This window comes from Sturnira hondurensis, unplaced genomic scaffold, assembly GCF_014824575.4.
Source record: "Sturnira hondurensis isolate 20B ecotype Veracruz unplaced genomic scaffold, ASM1482457v3 Scaffold0013931, whole genome shotgun sequence".
NCBI classification, from domain to species: Eukaryota; Metazoa; Chordata; class Mammalia; order Chiroptera; family Phyllostomidae; genus Sturnira; species Sturnira hondurensis.
The window spans coordinates 3,238,771-3,257,744 of record NW_028086562.1 but is presented as its reverse complement, the minus strand read 5'-3'; the positions used below and the strand labels follow the sequence as shown (position 1 = coordinate 3,257,744).

The following is an 18,974-nucleotide window of genomic DNA, read 5'->3' as shown; positions in this document are numbered from 1 at the left end:
GGTGGCCCTGCAGCCCCTCCCATTGCACTGCTCCCTGATGGCCACATCTGCCACATCTGCCCCCCAGCTGGCCACCCCCCCAGGAAGCCCACCCAAGGGCTGCTCACGGGCCCCACCCCCTGGCACAGATGCTTCCACCCACCCTGCCCAGGGTTCAGAACAGGACAGGGACCTGGGTTCCACTCCCTTCTCCTCCAAAGCAGATCTCACGGGGATCCACCAGATGACGTCCTGGCACCACCCAGGCGACAGCCAGAAGGTTCCAGGTCCTCAATGGGTGGGCCGAGACTCCAGCCCCAGCTCCCTGAGCAGCGGCAGCGGCCAGGCCCCCCAGACCCCCCAGGCCCCTCAGGCCCTGGTTCCTCTTCTACAAGCACAGGAAGTGAGGATTTGACGTGCCATCGCAGGCATTTGACACACATCTCAGGCAGAGCATGACGCAGGGACAGGCAGGTGCTCTGGGCCTCCAGACCCTCTGCCTACCCCGAAGGGCTGTCCCCACAGGAGCTGCTCTGGAGCAAAGCCAAGCCTGGAGCCTGGACCCCAAGAAGCTGGGGGCACGCTGCTCCCCCCAGCACCCCAAGGCTGGGTCTCTGAGCCTTGGGCCCTGAACTGGGTGAGACAGGCTCCCTGCCACTGGCCACAGAGCCCCCACTGCATGTCTGAGCCCGAGGTAGGCCTGGCTCCCTGCCATGGTGCCCTGCCAGCCCTCACCCCCTCTGGTACCCAGGAGGCCAAGTGCAGGGACATCTAGGGGGTGGAGAGGCTGCTCAGCTCAGAGGGTACTCTGGCCCATGTGGCTCCAAGCTGGATGCCTTGACAGGCAGGCGAAGACAGAGTCTGGTGGAAGCCCAGCCCTAAGGCGTCACCACTATTTCCCAAAGGATGTGACCAAGGGCAGGCCGCACTCCAGAGTCACCTCTTCGCTGCCCGCCCCCCACCCCCCGAGGGACTGCGGCAGCATCTGTGGGGCTGACTGCCCAGCCACAGCCCTGTCCCAGCAACACCCCAAAGACAGCTGGCCACCAGGACAGAAGTGCTCCGCCCACCCCCACGGTGATGCCCAGCAAAACCCAAGTCCAGCAGCAAAAACGAGGGCCCAGGTCCTCGAAGAATCTCTCCCCAGCCACCTGTCACCTTGGTTACAGACCCCGTGGAGGGGCAAGGCCCTGCGGTGCTCCCGGCAGGGACCACAGATGCTTCTCAGCGGGGTGGGTGGCCTCTGGGCAGCCCCCGGGGGTGCCGGGCAGGGACCCTCAGCCCCTGGAGGGGCCCTGCTTCCATTTCTGCGAGAAGCAGCCCCCCCAGAACCCAGAGACGGGCAGGCTCAGCGCAGAACCTTCCAGTGAACAGAGGGCACTTCACCAGCCAGCAGAGCGGCCCAACCCGACAGCTTCCCAACCATCGGCACTCCCCCACCTACTGCCGCCCTCCCCAACTCTGGTAGCACCCCGCACCGAAACCCCTACCCTCAGCCCAGTGCTGGGGGATGGGCAGTGCCTGGGAACACACAGGGAACAGCGACAGGGGAGGGGCCCCCTCCACAAGCAGGGGACCTTGTGTTCCCCACAGTTCCCTGGTCTCCGGTTGCCTGCTGGGCCCCAGGAAGCGTGGACGCTCATCTCAGGGTGTCTGCCCTGGCGTCCTCCTGGAAGAAGCCCCCAGCTGCTCTCCGGAAGCAAGTTCAAAGGCCCGGAAATCGCCCGGGAGCATTTGGCCTGTGCAGCAGGGACAGAGGGCGGGGGGGGGGGGGGGGGGGGGGGGGNCTGTCCTCTGCTGAAGGGACTGGAAGCCCCGCGGGGCGTGGCCGACGGAGTCGGGGCCGGAGGTCACGCTGGCTCCTGTCACTTGGAGAACTGTGGGGAATGTTTGCGGGGATGCTTCTGACATTTTCACGTGCGGGTGTGCACTGTACAGAAACTCTATCCCCCCACACGCCTGTCTGGGGCCAGCACCCCACAAGTGTTTCCCCAAGTGACTGAGAGGCTTGGCTTCCATGGGGCGTGCGACTTCAGTTTCTGATGTGCCAGTTTTCTCAACCGACTGCCTCAGGCAGGACCCCCGGGGGCCCCCCATGTTCCAACATCAAGGACGTGGAAGACTCCGGTCTCTGGCTAGGAGACCCCCTGGGACAAGCACTTACTGCCCTGCGTGCGTCCGCACCTGCCGCCCCATCTATAGAGGGCACGGCTGAGGGGTTCTGAGGGTACTGGACGAGGCGTCCACTGAGGAAGGAGCCTCAGGGTCGGCCACGCACCCCACAACTCGGGTGGGCAGCAGGGCCCAGGGTGAGGGTGATGGACAACGGTCATCAGTGAGGGTCCTGTCCCCTAGGCACAGCGAGAGCCTCGGCACCTGGCAGGGGCCCCACTCACCGTGCTGGCAGCGGGGGCCCTGGAAGCCTGGGGGGCAGTGGCACAGTCGGGGTGAGCCGGGCTCACAGCTGCCACCGTTGAAACAGAGGCCGGCGCTGCAGTCAGCTGTGGAGAGAGGGGAGGAGGCCCGTGAGCGAAGCAGGAGGCTGGGGGCAGCGCCCAGCCCACCGGCCAGGGCAGAGTCCCAAGAGCACATCCACCCATGAAGTCAACCCACCAGGCAAGGCCCTGGGCCAGACAGGACCCAGGCCCTCCCCCCACCACAGCCCGGACCACACCTGAGGGCGGAGTCCCCGTACCTGGAGGTCCCATGGGCTCCCTACCTTGGCCGGCAGCCCAGCCCTGCTGCTGTGGGTCCCCCACTGCCCCCCTGCCCAGCCACACGTGGTCTAGGTCCAGAGGAGCCCCTCTGGGTGGGGCAGAACCCCACACAGCCTCTCGACACACCCAAGCGTTTATGGGGGAAGGAGCTCGTCCCCATCCAGGCCGAGGGCCCTCTGAGGGCAGCCACTCCCCTGGGAGCCCAGGGCAGAGCAGGCCCCTTTGGCTTTGTCCTTCTGTCCCCGTTTCTGCCACCCAAACCTGGCCTTTCACTCCGTGCTGGCCGCGGGCTGGGGGCCCAGATCATGTGCCCCCATGCCGGCCCTCCCCCGAGACCCTCACTGCAGGGAGAAAGCCCCGCTCCAGGCTCTCAGGGAAGGACGGAGCCCCCCAGGCTGGCTCCACAGCCTCCGTACGGGACCACTGCCCACCACACAGGTGGGTCTCTGAGGACAGGCAGGGGGACAGGCAGGGGGACAGGCAGGCGCCCTCTGCCCGGAGCCAGGCTCAGCTCCCAAAGCCTCTGGGTCACTGCAAGTCTGGACTCCAGCCGGCCACCCTGCGTCTGGGAGCCTGTCCTATCGATGGGGGAGGTGGGGGTCAAGAGGACACAGACCCCAGTGACAAAACCCACGGCCCCTCCCAGCCCCGGCCTCCAGCCCCAGACACTGAGCCCCGGAGAGCAGACCTGAGCAGGGCAGCGTGTCCCTGCCTGCTGCCCCCCCCAGCTCCCCCCACCCACCTCCCCGCAGCTGGTCTGCAGGGCTGGGGCCATGCGCCCGGAACCTTCCAGAAGGGCTGGCCCTGGATCGCTCCAGACTGGGATCTTGTCACCACACACCTGGTGGAATCTGTGACTGAACCTCCCGCCCTCTGCTAAGGCCGCAGAGTCAGTCCCAGGGCTGCCCGCAGGCGCACACGCGGACAGGCGTAGGTCCTGGGGCGGGCGTGCTGGGCAGGCTGTGAGCCACCACCCCCGCCCAGCCCCACCGAGGGCATGCTGAGCCGAGCCCCCCAAGCGTGGGGCACTCCTGTGCTGGGACCCGTGGGCCGCGGGGGAGGGGTGCCGGGCCAGTCTCTAGGGCAGCGAGCCTGCTGTCGAGAGTGTGAGCGCACACGGGTGTGAGCCAGCCCTGCCAGTTCCCACGCTGGGCTCGGGGCTGACTGCGGCCAGAACGGAAAAGGAAAAGTGAGCCCCAGGGGTGGGAGAGCAGGGGGCGGCCTCCTTGCCGCTCCTCCCCCCACACCGGGCCCTGACCCCCGGGAGGGACACCTGCCGGGGCCGCCTGCCTGCAGGACCACAGCTGGGTGCAGGGGCACCGAGCTGGGGGCTCACCCACAGCCCCGCCTGCAGGGGCCGAGGTCGCAGGCACAGAGCCAGGGCTGCATCTGGTCCACGGCTCCGGTGGGCAGGAGCTACAGCGCAGGCCCTCATGGGCTACCACGGCCTCGCACCTTCCAACCCCTCTGCGGTGGGGATCCTTCCCCAGGCAACTGCAAGGCCCCCACCCAGCTCCTGTCACACCGGCCACCTGTGCCCTGGACAGAGAGGGAGGCCGTCCCCAGCCCCATTGGAGCCAGCACCACCTGCCGGTCCCTCGACCCCTTCCCTGCTCCCTGCCTCATTTTCCTGTGCGGCGTTTTGTGCTGACGCCTACGGGCAGGGAATTTACCCTCCCCATCCGCACTCCCTCCTGGACCGACCACAGCGCGCCCCCGACTGCAGGCCCTCACGCCGTCTGTGCAATGTATCACCTGGGCCAGGACTTCTCAGCTGGGGACACTGCGTTATTGTTTTCACTTCATTGTTACTTTGTCTCCCTTTCCTTTGGAAGAAAGAGTTAGTTTGGAAACCACTGCGCAGCCTGTCTCTGAATCCCGGGTGCACAAGGCTGCCCTGACCCTCCGGCTCCGACAAGCCCTGCGGACGGAACCTCCCAGCTGTGCGGTAGGCAGAGCCCCCCTTTCCCAGGGCTGGCTCCTCAGGCCCCGCCCCGCCCCCCTGCAGGCCTCCAGAGGGACAGAGCCCAGGGGAACCGAGGGTGCAGATATGTCTTCCTGGCTGCGTCCGTCTCGGGGTCGGCGTGCGGGGATCCGGGGGCCCGAGCTGCTCCAGGCCAGGAACCGGGTCCTTCGATGAAGGGCAGCCAGGACCCAGGGCGGCTACGGCTGAATCAGCGTGAGGGTCCAGGCAACAGGTGTCCCCCAGCTGGGGTAGGCGTGGAAGTCAGTTCCGCCGGGAAGAAGAACTTGAACCCCAGCAGCCACGGGTCAGAGCCCAGCTGCCCCCCAGGGCACAAGGGGCCATGCAGACCCGGAGAAGCCCCGGGCACGGGGCACCCCCGCCCTGTCCAGCCGACACTTTCTCTCGGTCACCTCCAGGTCACCGTGCGGCTAAGGGGCTCTCGGAGGAATCCCGACACCATCAGGAGCTTCCTGCCGCTCTCTCCATGGTACAGGCCTTCTGCTCGTTGCGACGCCCACACCACAGGCCCCGGCATCGTGTCACACGCTCCTCGTCTCCCGGTCACATCCAAATGAAGTTTCCCAGTGGCTAGTGGATGGGGGCCGCCCCTTCCCTGCCCCAGCCTGACCACCTCTCAGCGTCCCTTGGCCACAGAGAGCGGCCGGGTCACCGGGCTGAGCTGTCACGCGGGCCACCTCATTGGACGTCTTCCCAACAAGCCTGGAGCCCCCTCCAGGGAACCTGGAAGAAGTGAGCGCCCTTTATTCTCGGAACCCGCCCCTGGGGCCGTCTCACGACCTCCGTCCGTCTGTCCATCACTACTACTCTGTCCCTCGGTTCCCCGAGCGGGCCTGCGTGCACGAGGCCTGTTCTCACGCAGTCGCTGCCGCATGGAGCCTGCTGGGCAGTCACTGTGGACATGGTGATGAGCAGGACGCACCCGTCCACACGGGGGGACCTTGTGAGCTTCCCACGGGTGTGGGGTTTTCTTGGAAACCTCTCGTGGCTCGATCTCCCCTTACGGACGAAGTGAGGACGCCCAGTGAGATGGTTACTCAGCCTTCGCTGGTCCTGCGACCTCAGCCGCCCTCCGAGGCTCAGAGTGGAGCATGAACGGAGGAGCCCCTCCGCCCTCCAGACGCACGGTCCCGACGGTGTCAGCCACCCTGCTGCTGTGACCCCAGTTGATGACCCCGTGTGGCACCCCCACCCTGGGCGAGATCCCAGGCTCCCGCCCAGCGGCCCCTGTGGGGCCCCACACCCACCCCTTGCAGCCGGCAACCCAGACTTGGTGGCCGCCCGAGTGGCCAGACTACAGGGCTCTTCCCAGACCCCTGAAACAGATAAAAGCCAAACACATCAGTAAGGAATCCTGCCCTAAAACAGAATTTTAAAAACAAATGACCAAGAAAACCAAAGCTTCAAGTTCCGAATGCATGTTGTGACCTCGTCCCATGGAGACCCCCAAGGGGCCCTGTCCCGTGGGGACCCCGACCCATGGGGACCCCATCCCAGTGGGGACCCTGGCTGTGGTCATCCTGTCCCATGTTTCCTGGCAGATGTGACGACCCACATGCCCAAGGCCAGGCCCAGGGCCTGAGAGCCCCCTGCCTGGGGAGGGTGGCGGCCAAGACCCACTCTGAGCTGAGGGACGCTCGGTGGGCTCCAACCCCACTGGCCGCGTCCCCACACTGGCCGCCGGCCAGGATGGGGCAGCGTCATCCCTCACGGGGCCGAGAGAGCCGCAGTGTGGGCAGAGCCCAGCTCAGACGGAGCAGGCAGGGGAGACTGGCCCCCGACCACCCGGCCTGGACTCCTCCTGCCCAGACCAGGATGGTCACTCCCAGAGCCAGGAGGAACCAAGGGCCTCAGGACCCCAGCCTGGGGGTGCAGAGCATACATGGTCCTGGGACTGTTGCTGGACGGGCCTGGACCTGCAGCTGGCTCCCCACCCCCCAGCCCAGGAGCCCAGCCACACGCCCTGCACCCATGTCCCCTCCTGGGTGGAGAGACCAAGCCTCCTCACACTGATCCTGGGGACGGGGACACAGACCAGACCCCGCTGCCTTCCCTGCCCCCCACTATCATGTCAGGACTGCTGGAGCCGTGCGGCCCCCCTCAGCAGGCCTGGGGACCCCCTGCCCCCATGGGGCGGAAATGGGAACCTGGCTTTGATGTCTGCACCCACTCAAGAGGCCCCTTTGTTCTCCCAGACGCCAGCCGCCCCCCCCCCCAAGAGCCAAGAGCTGCACACACCAGCCCTGCGATCAGGCCTCAGAGAGAAGGGCAGCTGTTGGGGGGGCGGCGCCCCAGCTGGGGCAGCGGGCCAGCATCCACCCTGCCCCCAGCCCCCACGGTCCCTCTAGCCCGCGGCCAGAGCGACTTCCTTCTCCTCCATCCTCCACTCCCTTCCGGGAGAGAATTGTTCATTTCCTCTCCTGAGAAAACATCACCACGTCCTGTCCTGTCCTTCCCCTTCTCCCCTGCGGTTCACGTAAGGTCTCCTTCAGGCCCCGTGTTTTCTGTGTGAGGAGGGACCCAGGGGCCCCGAGGTCACGCTGTGATGGGGCCCCTGAAGTCTGTGTCCCATCCCAGTCTGATGGCCCACCGTGGGTAGCCCCTAGGTGTGGGACTCGAGACCCCAGGCACCCCTCCTGTCACGGGATGCCACGCTGTTGCTTCAGGGGACACGAGAACTCCGGCCGGCCTCTCATGGGAGGGACGCAGACTCCACAGTCCCCGCCAGTCTCCCCAGCCCCCCCACTCCCATGAGCTCAATTTGGCACCAAGCAGAGGCTTCCCGGCAGCCGGCCAGGACCAGACGCACCCCCAGGACATGCTCTCTGGGTGGCAACAGTCCCTTCAGCAGAGGGCAGGCAGGCTGAGGCCCAGGACATGGTGGGGGAGGCAGGGCGGATGGCCCTCCTGCTCCCACTGAGGCCGGGGCCCGGCGCCCAGGCCGGCCTTTCTGGGAACAGAGTGGTGTCAGACGGAGGGGCGGGGGTATGGGGGGGCAGGCGGGCGAGGGGTCACACCCCATGACCCTGACCCACGCCAGGCTCAGAGGTATCCCAGACCCCTCTGGGTGGCTCTCCCTCCTGGCCCTGCCGGCACCAGCATGGGGGACACCCTGGTTCCTTTTCTCTTGTGTCACTTTGTCCTAACAGCCTTCGGTGACACGCCAGCGGAACCTGTGGCCCTGGACGTCGCTCCTGTGACAGGCCCCACCAGGAGCAGGCCATGGGGGTGGGGCCTGTGGCAGCTGGGAGGGATGGTCCCCAGACACACGGTCTCTCTGAAGGAGGCTCAGCGTCCACAGGTGGCACGGGTGGGTGGGGACACTCACCGGAGAGGCAGCCTTGGGCGCCCGGCTGCTGGCTCCACCCCGGGCAGCACCTGAGCACCGTCCGGGCCTCCGTGGCGTACACCTGCCTGTAGCTGGTGTAGTAGCTGGTTCTAGAAGACAGGGGGAAGGGAAACGCTGGCGGCACCGTACCCATGGCTTCAGCGCTCACCACCCTGCCCTCAGGTCGGTCCTCTGCTGTCCCCGTCGCAAAGCTGAGCGTGAGGCTTGGAGGTGTCCAGGTGCACGCCGCCCGGGAACCAGCAAAAGGCCTCTTGCAGTGCTCAGCCCTAGGACCACCGTGCCCCGCCCCCTCGATGTCCCCCCACAGCCCGGGTCTCGGCTGGCTCAGGACGGGTGCTGGCTGTGGTCACCCAGACAGACCTGGAAGGCCGTCGGCGTCAGACTCCAAGTGCCCTGCTGAGCAGCAGGGCCACCTTCCGGAATGGACTCCGTGAGCTCCAGGTGCCCAGTGCAGGGCAGGCTATGCTGTGGGTGGGGCCTGCACAGGCCCCAGGCCCACCAGTGGGCCAAGGAACTGGACACGAGCCAGCCCTGGAATGTCCATGGGGGGGTCCCTTCCCCTCCCAAGCTAAGTACTGCTGAGCCGGGAACCAGGCGGAAGCAGCCCGAGTGACAGGAGGACACCAGCGCGTTCAGTACTTGGCACTGAGGGCAGCGGGGCGTAGGCCAGGGGCTCCCCGAAGAGTGCAGCCTGCAGGTCTGGGCGGTTCATGGCTGGTTCCCACATAGACCGGACGGTGTGGCTCCCACAAAGGCTGAGAGCAGAGTCTACCCAGCAGCTGGGGCCCAGCTCAGGGAGCAGCCAGAGGAAGGTGGTACCCGAGCCAGCCCCCCAGTACCCCCAGCAGGGTGGACAGAACTCCTCTGCCCCTTCCCCACATCCACAGCCCTGGACCACCTGCACCCAGGCCCCTGGGAGCCCAGGCGCTCAGGGCCACCCTCTGCAGGGCGGTCTGCCCAGCCCCGCCCTGCGCCCGCCCGGTCCCTCCTGGCATCCACAGCCCCCGGGGTGGGGGGCGGGTCCACAGGGCGGTCCTGGTGGAACAGCCAGCGAGGGGCCTCCTCCCCCAAGCCCCAGGGCTCACCCTGCAGCCACGGACCTGGCGCCAGTGTGGGAGGCGGGGAGCGCCCGGTCGGCACATTCCCTACAGCACCCCACGCAGCTGTGCCCTGCCCCCGGGTGCCCCCACCACCTAGCTCCTCCTCAGCGGCTGCAGGCGTGTGGGAAGCGTCCCTGCCCACCCAGAGAGTGGGTTCCATAACCCTACCCCTAACCCCAACCCTCCCAGGGGGCCACCTCCTCCACACCCCTCCCCCAACCGAACACCGGGCACCCTCCCTGGTGAGGGCAACATGGACTCTGCCCCCCACACCCTTGCCCCTTCCTGCCTGTGCGGGCTGCAAGGCCCCCCGACGCCTGGGACCTCCGTACCTGGGCTGCGCCCTCGTCTGCAGAGGGGGTCTCCACAGGCATCCTCAAGTCAAATGAAGCCGCCCTGCCTTAGGGTGGCCCTGAATTCAATAACTGGGGTCCTCGTGAGAAGAGGGAAGTCCGGGCCCAGACAAAGGAACAGCGGAGGCACAGCAGAGGCTGGGGCGATGCAGCCACCAGCCCAGGGCCAAGGTCGATGGGCACCATCCCCAGCTGCTCCGTCAGGGCCTCTGGGAGGAAACTCCCTACCCCTGACGTGCGGCTGCTGGCTGCCAGGGGGAGGGGGCTGGCCAGGCCACCCTGAGGCCCTCAGGCACAGTGACCCCCACCCCAGCCCCCTCTCCGAGTCCGTAGGACTCGGACCCAGGCCCATCCAGCACCACTGGGTCAAGGACCCTTGGCCGCTGTGAGTGGCCGGAGAGCCTGGACTGGCGTCCGTCTCCAGGAAACGAAACGCCCCCCAGGTGTGCTGGGGCGGCCACCTGGGGCCCTGGGCCCCACCGACAGTCAGCTGCTTCCAGGAAGCGGGGCACTGCACGCACTGCGCGCAGCGGTCGGGGGGCTCCATAAACACTGTCTTGGCAGGACATGAAACCGCCTGCCTGCAAAGAAGCCGCCGCCACTGGGACGCGTTTGGCAGCAAGAGTGTTTGGGCCCGTCCTCGTAAATATCTGTCCCTCTCCGGGGCTACGTGCGGTTCCTCGCGGTCGCTGGAAGCCCCGGCGACCCGGCCCACCTGCCACCCGCCTGTGCCCTGCAAAGTCGGAGACCCTCGGAGACAGCGGGCAGGCCTGCAGCCCCCAGGCACCCTGAGAGTGGACCTTCAAGCCCTCAAGCCCCCGCAGCTCACAAAGACACTTCAAAGTGGTGGCAGCACCACCGGGAGCTGGTTCACAGCAGGGCCAGTCACAGGAAGATGGGGCTGCAAGGCCGGTGCCCAGCCCTGGGCCCCTGCAGCCGCCCAGGAACCCAGGCCTCGGCACAGCTGGGTCTTGGGGTGGGGGGGCGCCTTCTGGCAGGGCACACCGTAGGCTCTGAGCTCCAAGCAGCCTTTTCCTTCCTTCCCTTCCTCCCTCCTTTCTGCCTTCCTTCCTTCGAGCGGGGTGCTCCCTACGGAGGCAGGCAGACCCCAGGGCGGCTTGTGTTGGCTGACTGTAGGGTTTGTGGGGAAACACCCATAATGCGCTAGGAGTGACGTGGAGAAGGAGGACTGGACGTTCTTCTAGGCCCAAGAGGCGACGGGAGGGCTGGGGACTCGTCCCAAGAAGCCGGAGTGTCCCAGGGTCCTGAGGGAGGAACTGGCAGGGCCACTCGAGGACCATCTGGACAAGGCATTTGGGGAAACCTCTCCCGTGGGGACAGTGACCTCAGGGCAGGAGTTGTGGGAGGGGACAGCTAACACCCCAGGAGCACTCTGGAAGGGGGGCGAGGCTGGGCCCCCAAAACACTCAGCGTCGTTTCGAGGAGAGCCCACAGGACACCTGATGGCGGGGGCACGGAGGTGCGAGATGACCCCGCAGTGGGTGCTGGGCTGAGACCACCCTGTGAGGAGCCGAGGGGGGCCTGGCTCCACTCCAGAGCCACCGAGGTAGGCCTGCCTTGTGGCAGGGGCACAGCCCGGTGTCCTAGAGCCGAGAGGTACAAGGAGAGGAGCCCACTTCGCCCCTGGAGCCTTCCCAGGAAACCCCAACAAGGAACGAGGGCCCCCTCGGCTGCCGGCACAGCAGATGCTGAGCCGCCGTGCGGCTGGCCCACCTGCCACCCGCCTGTGCGAGCGCCCCACGAGCGCGCGCGGGGCAGCGGGGCCTCCCAGACAAGGGCTCTCCTCCGAGGCCCAGACACCCTGCACAGGCTTTGGAAACCTGCTCCCGCCCGCCTAGCTGGGTGTGACAGCCACCCCCACCGCCTCACAGTAGCCCCTCGGCACGAAGCCGGCCCAGGGCCCTGGGCTCCCGCTGCTCCAAGTCACGCCCTTCACACCCCTGGTTGCTGGGAGCCAGGGGGTGCAGCTAATAGGACCTCATCCTGTCTTGTGAATACATGCACATTTGCCACATGTGACGGTGGGGCTGGAAGGACACGCTGTGTGCCAGGTGCACACCCCAGGGACACGGGAGGGCCGAGGGCTCCTGGGGCGCCCCCCTCGTGGGCGGGCCACCTGGCGGCGCAGGAGGGTATCCGGCCGCCTCCCAGACTCCACCTGCGACTGCAGTGGCTGTCTGCTCTCCCAGCTCCCCTGTCCCAGCAGACCTGTCACGGCCCACTGCTGGGTCCCCAGGGAGGGGGACCGCCAGTTGTCCCCCTGCTGAGAACCATGGTCAGAGCCCAGCCACTCCTCCTCGCCTCTACTTTCAACACTCGGGTCCACGCCCCCCACGGAAGGCTGGCGCAGGTGGCTCCCCCAAGACCTCGCTGACAGGCCAACGCCGCACCCACTCGGAGAACTTGGCACCACCTTCCCCTGACCTGGCCGGGGCAGCCGCCAGCTTCCAAGCCGGGGAGTTGCCTGAGCGGAGACCCCCTGACCACGGCTCCGCAATCAGGCAGATTCGGGGACGAGAGTGCAAAGGGGAGGTATGCAAAGGCAATCCCTGCGCTTGTTTTGAAATAAAATCTTGAGCAATAAAGGGTCTCGCGCAGGCTTGGGCACGTGGCCCAGGGGTCAGGCGGCAGCAGGCTCTGGCTGGGAGCTCACAGGGCGGGAGCCCTCCCTTTCCCCCTTCGTGTGGCCAGCAGACACCCACCTCCGCAGGGTCCCCAACCCCCCAAGGGGTCGTCCCACTCGGTGACCCCATCTTTCCCCCACAGGGTGGCCACCTCCCTGCCAGGTCCCCTCCCCAGCTGCCCACAAAGGCCCCAGGGGCCAGCTGAGCAGGATGGCCCTGTCCTAGCCTCAGGGGACTACCCCCCAGGGGGTGTAAGAGGCCGGGTCCTCCATCAGACGAGGGGCTGCAGCTGGGGGGTACAGGCGGCCCTGACATGGGGACGGCCCCCAACCCGGGCGCCCTGCTCCCACACTGGACCCACGTACCTCCGCTCGTGGCTGACGCACCACGCCTGCCGCCCACAGCCCGGCTTCCACACAGGCACAGTCCGGCTGAAGGCCCGCACACAGGGCTGGCGATGGCCCACCAGGGTCAGCTCCTGCTCCGCACACACGTGGGGCCTAGGGCAGAGGACAGCCGGTCAGCGCACTCACCGCTCACAGCCACCGGCCTACCCCGGTGTCCACGGCGTCAGCAGGAGCAGGGACAGGGCTGACTTGAGTCCGCCTGACTTGGACCCTAGGTCCCTCCACCCCAGCCCCCCTGGCCTCCAAGACGTCCCCAGAGCTGGTCACACTGGGGTGTGAGGCTGAGCAGGACCAACAAAGCCAGCAAGGCGTGGGTGAGAGAGGACACCCAGGGCGTGTGGCGCAGTTGGGGGCTGGGGGACAGCGTGGGGGGCAGGGGTGCTGCCTCTCCCGGCCACCACCGTCCCATGCAGTCCGTGGCTCCAGCACCCGTGAGTGTTTGGGTGACGTGCCCACTGAGGAAGGAGGTGGAGGTGATGGGGACAGAGCGCCCTGCCTGCTCCGAAGGGCAGCACAGGCCATGCAGGGCGCTCCAGTTCAGGCACAGCGCGCGGAGGGAAGCCGGGGCCTCACTGCCTCGAGAAGTTTTCAGAGCCAGCGGATTCCACGGGGCCTCCAAGGAAGACACCTCCTCCGGCGCCCAGCCAGGCTCTGGCCCACCCAGAGGGGCCTGCTGGGGGAGCTGAGGGCTGGCTGGCAGGCCGAGGGCCCCTCCCCCACTCCCACCTGAGTCCCCGGAGCTGCCAGATGACGTGGCACGGCTCCGGGCTGCCTTCACCTACAGCCATCTGGCCTCGTGACCACCCTCCCGCCCTGCAGCTGGTCTGCTGGCTGCCTGGCGCTCCCGGGATCCGCACTCGAGGCTCTGGACTGCTCTGTCCAGCCACCCCGGATCAAGGCCAGCTGCACTTGTGCGCACGCACACACGCAAACATATGCAAATGCAGGTGTCCACATACGTGCACTCACAAGCAAGCACACACATGCACACGCGAGAGCGCATACGCACACACACTCATACTTGCCCTCTGGCTCCAGGTGGGCTTGGCCAGTGGGAAGACCCGCAGGATACTGGAGGGGGAGGGGGGAGTGTGGAGGGAGAAAGACGCCGGGGTATTTGTCTGTCCCCCATCCCTTCCCGCCAGGCAGCTGGGCAGGACCGTGACCCTCACCCGAGGCCCAGTAGCTCGGGCAGCGGCTTCCAGCAGCAGCGCTCTCTGTGCCCATCACCCCAGGGGGAGTCGCCTTCCCAGTGGCCCCACTGACCCTCCCTGGGCCCTGGCCCTCCAGGAGGGAGAGGGCTCCGCATTGGCCTCGCAGACAGCAGCAAAGGGCAGCGAGCAGGGAGTCCAGGCAGCACTGTGGGTGGCAGCTGCCGTCACCATCAGTGCTGGGGGCCCATGACAGAGGACGGGCCCAGGCCCCTCGATGCAGTCTGCACGCTGATGTCAGCCCAGATGAGCCCTTACAGGTGTTCCGTCATCTTTGCTCCAAGATCTCCAGCCCACGCCTGTGCGAGCAACAGGCGCCAACTCCCAGCCTCCGTAGGAAACGGGGGGGGGGGGGGGGGGGGCGACAGCAGCAGGGGACTCAGACCCATGGCCTCTGAGCCTCGGGGCTACAGGCCCAGCCCCAACCCTGAAATGGCCCAGGGCTGTGGGTGGCCACCGTGCACCGTTCTCTCATCATCCGAGGACAGAGGTGACTCGGAGGAGGGCAGTTACGAGCACCGGCTTTGGCACTGACAGCCCAGGCCTGGGGCCGCTTGCAGCCCAGCGCCGCTGACCCCTGAGGAGCTGCTGCAGGGGGCGTGGCGGTGGCTGAGGGCCTCCAGCGGCCGCCACGTCTGGAGCTCGGCATAGGCCCGGCTCAGGGACAGCCCCTGCGTGCCTGGGTCCCAGGGTCACACTGCCCCTGGGACATTACTACCGTGACCTCACGCTGACTCCAGCTCAGCATACAGGATGCCAATATCAGGGTCTTGGGGAAGTGACACCGCCAAGCACAGTTTCCGGGGTGCAAGAGCCTGGTGCTGCCACCAGGCAGCAGGAGGAGAAGTGCCCCTCAGGGGTGGGCAGGAGTCCCAGGGCTGGGTGCTGCCACCCAAAAGCCCCCTTCCTTCCACCCCCGCCCCCGCAAACCTCAGCCACCTGGGCAGCTGCTCATCTCCAGATGGCCACGCAGAGGGTCCCAGCAGCCCCTCTGGCCATGTGTCCCTACCCCCCCGTAGGCACCTGCCTGACTCTGGTCCCCAGCACGCCTCTCCAGGCCTGCGGGCCCCCAGCTGCCCCCACATGCAGGGGCCACCCCCTGCATATCCCTAAAAGTGGGGAGCCTCCAAACTGGGTGGCTCCTGACCCCACTGCAGGGAGGAGCCCTGGGTTGCTTTTCCCTCCAAGAAGCCTCTGGCCCCTCGGGAGCACAAGTCAGCGGCTTCCCCCTGGGGGCAGTTGGAGGGAGAGGTGTGGCGAGGGCGGAGGAGGGGACAGAGACTGGGCCCTCACCCCAAGCACATGGAAGGCCTAAGGGGTACCTGCCAGACTCCTAGGGTCGGGCAGGAGGAAAGCGCAGGGAAGGCAGTCTCCAGCCCCAAAGTGATCCCAGCTCCATGGGAGGGGGACCCTCCAGGCAGAACGGGGCTCCCGGAGGCTGGCGATCTCTGCCCAGAGCCAGAGGGCACCAGATTTGTCCCTCTGGGGTGCGTGGTTCCAGGCCCCTAGACCCCAGGCTGAAGGTACCCCGCAGCCAGGTCTCCTGGCTGCACTCCCCTCACCAGGAGGACAGTTGGGTGGCCGAGAAGGGTCTCCAACCGTCTCCAGGCCCCGTTCTGACCCTCACAGCTGGCCCCAGAGCCTGCCTCCCCAGCCTGGGCGCAGCCGGTGCAGGGAAGCCTCGTTCCAGCCCCCGGGCCACCAGGACCTGAGGGGCACAGCAAGAGCTGCTCATGAGACTGGACTTGAGCTTGGAGGGCCCGTGCCTCCCTGGACGGGCAGTGTCAATGTCACCAGCTGACTGGCTGTTTTCCCAGCACAGCTGTCGGAGGGGACTGCAGCCCCTGGGGAAGCAGATGTCTGAAACCTGCAGCCTCAGACCACGGTCAGCCAGAGCTCCAGGATGTGGGGACATCGTCTCCCTGTCCCCAGACCCTGCTCCCACTGCCTGGTCAGAAGGAGCCAAAGTACCAGCCGCACGGCTCCCACAGGTCCCCAAGGGCCCCGGGGCACCTGGCGCTTGTAGTCAGTGGGACCCCCCCACAGCACCCTCCTCACTTTGCCCCCCCCAAAAGACCACCACAGAGGGTCAGGAAAGTGGCCAGATGGGGGGCTGCCGGTGCAGGTCGAGGTGGCAGGAAGGGCAAGGCCTCTGAGGGCAAAGCACTTTCTGGGACCCTTGCAGCCCGCCCGGCGCCTCTCTGCTCCTACCAAGCTTCTGCTCAGCAGAACAAGCCATCTGCATGGAAACCTCTCTGGGGTGAGGCAGGGGGACACTGTCCTCGTTCAGCTGCCCGCCCTGCCCACCGCGACCCATGGCAGGTCGGACAGGCCAGGCGCTCAGGAGGCAGAAGGACCTCGGAAGGCAGGCACCAGCGAACTCAACTCAACAGGCGAGGGGCGACCCGAGAACGGAGTCTGGAGTGGCCGTGCCCAGAGCAAGGTGCGGGGGCAGCCCAGCCTGCCTTGGGGGAGGAAACCAGGGCCTGCAGCCCAGAGGGACAGGGTGAGGAGGACTTGGGAGAAGCTCGAAGCAGGAGGTGCCTGAGGTCTCCTACAGTTTATTATCCCCCCGCTGGACAGGCTTTCCCAGCTGCCGGGGGCTTCCCGGCCCGAGGTGAGCAGGTGACCTCACCTCAGGGAAGGGGGCCCGGGAAGGGCGACTCGAGGTCTCCAGAGAGTGGGCAGAGCCCTCGGAGCCTGCCCACCCTGACCAGCACCCTGGAGTTCCCAGTAGCAGGCAGGCAAGCATACCCTGCCACCATGGTAATCCCCTCCGAGGCTGCAGCGTCCCGGGGACACTCCCATCACTGGGGTGGCAGGAAAGAGGACGGTGGACAGAAGTCCCGTGCGGTGTTGGGGCTTGGGCTGCTCACATTTGCAGACGCAAAGGCCCCAACTCAGGGGCTGTGCTCCCTCCGAGAAGGCCACAAGGAATCTTCCTTCTCGGGGCAAAGCGGGACCCAGGGCGGAGTCCGGGGTGCGGATGTGCCCTGCCCGCTGCTCCACCTGGAAGACTGTGCTGCCCGGGGAGGAGCTGGACAGGAGGGCCTCACCCAGGCCTGGGCCGTTGGCCCACCCCTGTGCAGCCCCTCGGCAGCCTTCCCAGGCTTGGCGGGCCCGGCACCCTGCCGCCAGCACAGGAGTGGGGGCGGCGGCAGGCTCCCCTCCCCCTCCTCAGGATCCGCTCACTCGGGCACCGGTTTCCCTCTGAGGCCAACAGAAGGATCGATTTGCTGTTTCAGAGAGACCGCCGAGCGGCCGGCAGCGAGTCATCTTTCAGAATTAAGTCCATCTCAGCGGGATCCGTGACCCCGTCTTCCTGCTCGTCCTGGTGCTGAATTCCTCCTCCCGTCTCTCAGCCCCAGAGCGCACGTGTTTAACACATAAACCAACTCTGCGCGGCCCCCCGTCTGGGCACAGCCCGCCCCTGCACGGGCCCCCAGGCCCCGGGAGACAGGCTTTGGAAGGAAGTGGAAACCGGCCGCTTCCTTTCTGCCTTCTCCAAGCCGGGCTCCCTGGGCGGACCCTGCCTGGCGAGGACCCAGATTCCCTCACCTCGGGTCCAGAGCGCAGCATCCGCCTTCGCCTGCAACCCCCGCTTACAGAGGGAAGGGAGACGAGGAAGGGGAAGGGGAGAGGCCGTGGAAGGGCCCCCGCCCCAGCCCTGGAGCCTTGTCTCAGCCTCCTCCCCGCCAGTTACGGCAAAGAGCCCACTGTTCTCGAGCCCCGGGGACAAAGCCTCCCAGGGGGCCCGGTCTCCGGACGTCTGGCCGAGCCCTCCCGCTCCCGCTACTCACATGCCGGGCTGCAGGCGGAGCGGGGCAACGGCGCCCGCTGGCACGGCGGGGAGCAGCAGCACCAGGACCAGGGCCATCGCGCGTCCCGTCGCCGTCGCCGTCGCCTCCACAAGGATAGGCATCGCGCCCGCGGCACCGCGCCGGGTCCTTCCTTCAGCGGCCAGCTCACAGGCAGCGCGGGCGAGCCCTCGGAGCCGCCGCCTCCACGTGCGCCATGGCCAGGCGCGGGGGAACAAGGAGCGCAGCCACGGGTGACCGCACCGGAGCCAGCGAGGACGAGGTCGCTGCAGGTGCGGAAGGTCCGGCTTCCCGCCCGCTCCCAAGAGGCAGCGGAGACCTGCGCGCCGGGGTCCGCCCAGGCGCCGTGAGCCCTGAGCGCGCCCAGCCCCGCGCGCCACTGGCCTGCCCGCCTTCGCCCCGCCCCACGGCTGGACCCCAGACCCGACCCCGCCCTCGGGCACGCCCCCAACACGCCCCTGTCTGCCCTGTTCCCGCCCCTCCCCGGCTCCCAGCCCCGCCCACAGCCCCGCTCCGGTCCTCGCTCCAGCCCCCTACCCCGGCCAGGCCCGCGCAACCCCTTCAGGCTTCCAGCTCTTCTCCGGCTGAAATTCCTCTGTCCCGTAAGATCTGAGGGACCAACTCCGGCGGAGAGAACCACACGAGGGCACGCCCCTCACCCTGGGCAACGGCTGCTCTTTGCGGACCCCAGACCCCAGATCCCGTCCTCGGGGCGGCCCTCAGGCCTCCTTCCCTCTTAAGTCCCAGGAGGAACCGGCCTGGGCTCTCCTCCCCGCGGGGGCTCCGTGCACCGTCACGCCTGGCACCGATCCCCTCCGTCGCCTGCGGCCTCGGTCAGGGCACCCTGCTCTGACACTGCTCCCCGGCGTGGCCTAGGACAGGACCCTCTCTTTCAAACCCGGCTTTGGTTTGGAATTCACTTCCCACAGGGTGAGCACCAGGTGCTCCAGGGGCCCTAGGGTGGGACAATTCCCTCGGAAGGTTTTTGAAGAGCAGAGATGCAGCCTGGGCGGGGCCACATGGGAGGCCAGAAGTTGGGCACCCCATGAATCACAGGCAGGTGCGTGGAGCCCCAGCCCCCGCCAGGCCCAGCCGCAGCTCCCTCTGCCAGGCATTCTCCCCCCACACTGCAGGTGTTCCAAGTGCCCGGAGAGGCTGCCGAACCCCCACCCCACCCAGAGCCCTGGCGCCCTGGCTGGGCAGCGCTTAGGAGGCAGCCAGCTGTGCAGATGCAGTGGAAACACAACCGTGGCCCCCCCTGTCTGAGCCCCCCAGCCACCCCGAAGACTACAGTCATCTTACTGGGGGCAGGGTCCGGTCAGGGGGTTGCTGTCACCCTGCTGGCAGACAGGAACCTGAGGTCAGGAGGAGGCGACAGCCCCAAGTGACCCAACTTGTAAACTGCAGACCA

At 67.3% G+C, this 18,974-nt stretch overlaps 1 protein-coding gene across 4 annotated transcripts in view; it reads right to left on the bottom strand.

Annotated features, from left to right (window-relative positions):
- The window catches only part of MEGF6 (multiple EGF like domains 6), a 75,030-nt gene extending 57,130 nt beyond the window's left edge, over window positions 1-17,900 (bottom strand). For 3 of the 4 annotated variants that reach the window (XM_037062115.1, XM_037062117.1, XM_037062118.1), the window contains exons 1-4: window positions 17,546-17,899; window positions 12,493-12,627; window positions 8,009-8,118; window positions 2,376-2,480 (exon numbers count right to left, since the gene is read on the bottom strand). In XM_037062115.1, coding sequence (XP_036918010.1) covers window positions 2,376-2,480; window positions 8,009-8,118; window positions 12,493-12,627; window positions 17,546-17,667 — 472 coding nt within the window. In that variant the 5' untranslated portion in view covers window positions 17,668-17,899. Of the gene's footprint in view, window positions 1-2,375; window positions 2,481-8,008; window positions 8,119-12,492; window positions 12,628-17,545 lie in introns of all 4 variants that reach the window. The other variant, XM_037062116.1, reaches the window with a different exon arrangement.
- Window positions 17,901-18,974: the final 1,074 nt, after the last annotated feature.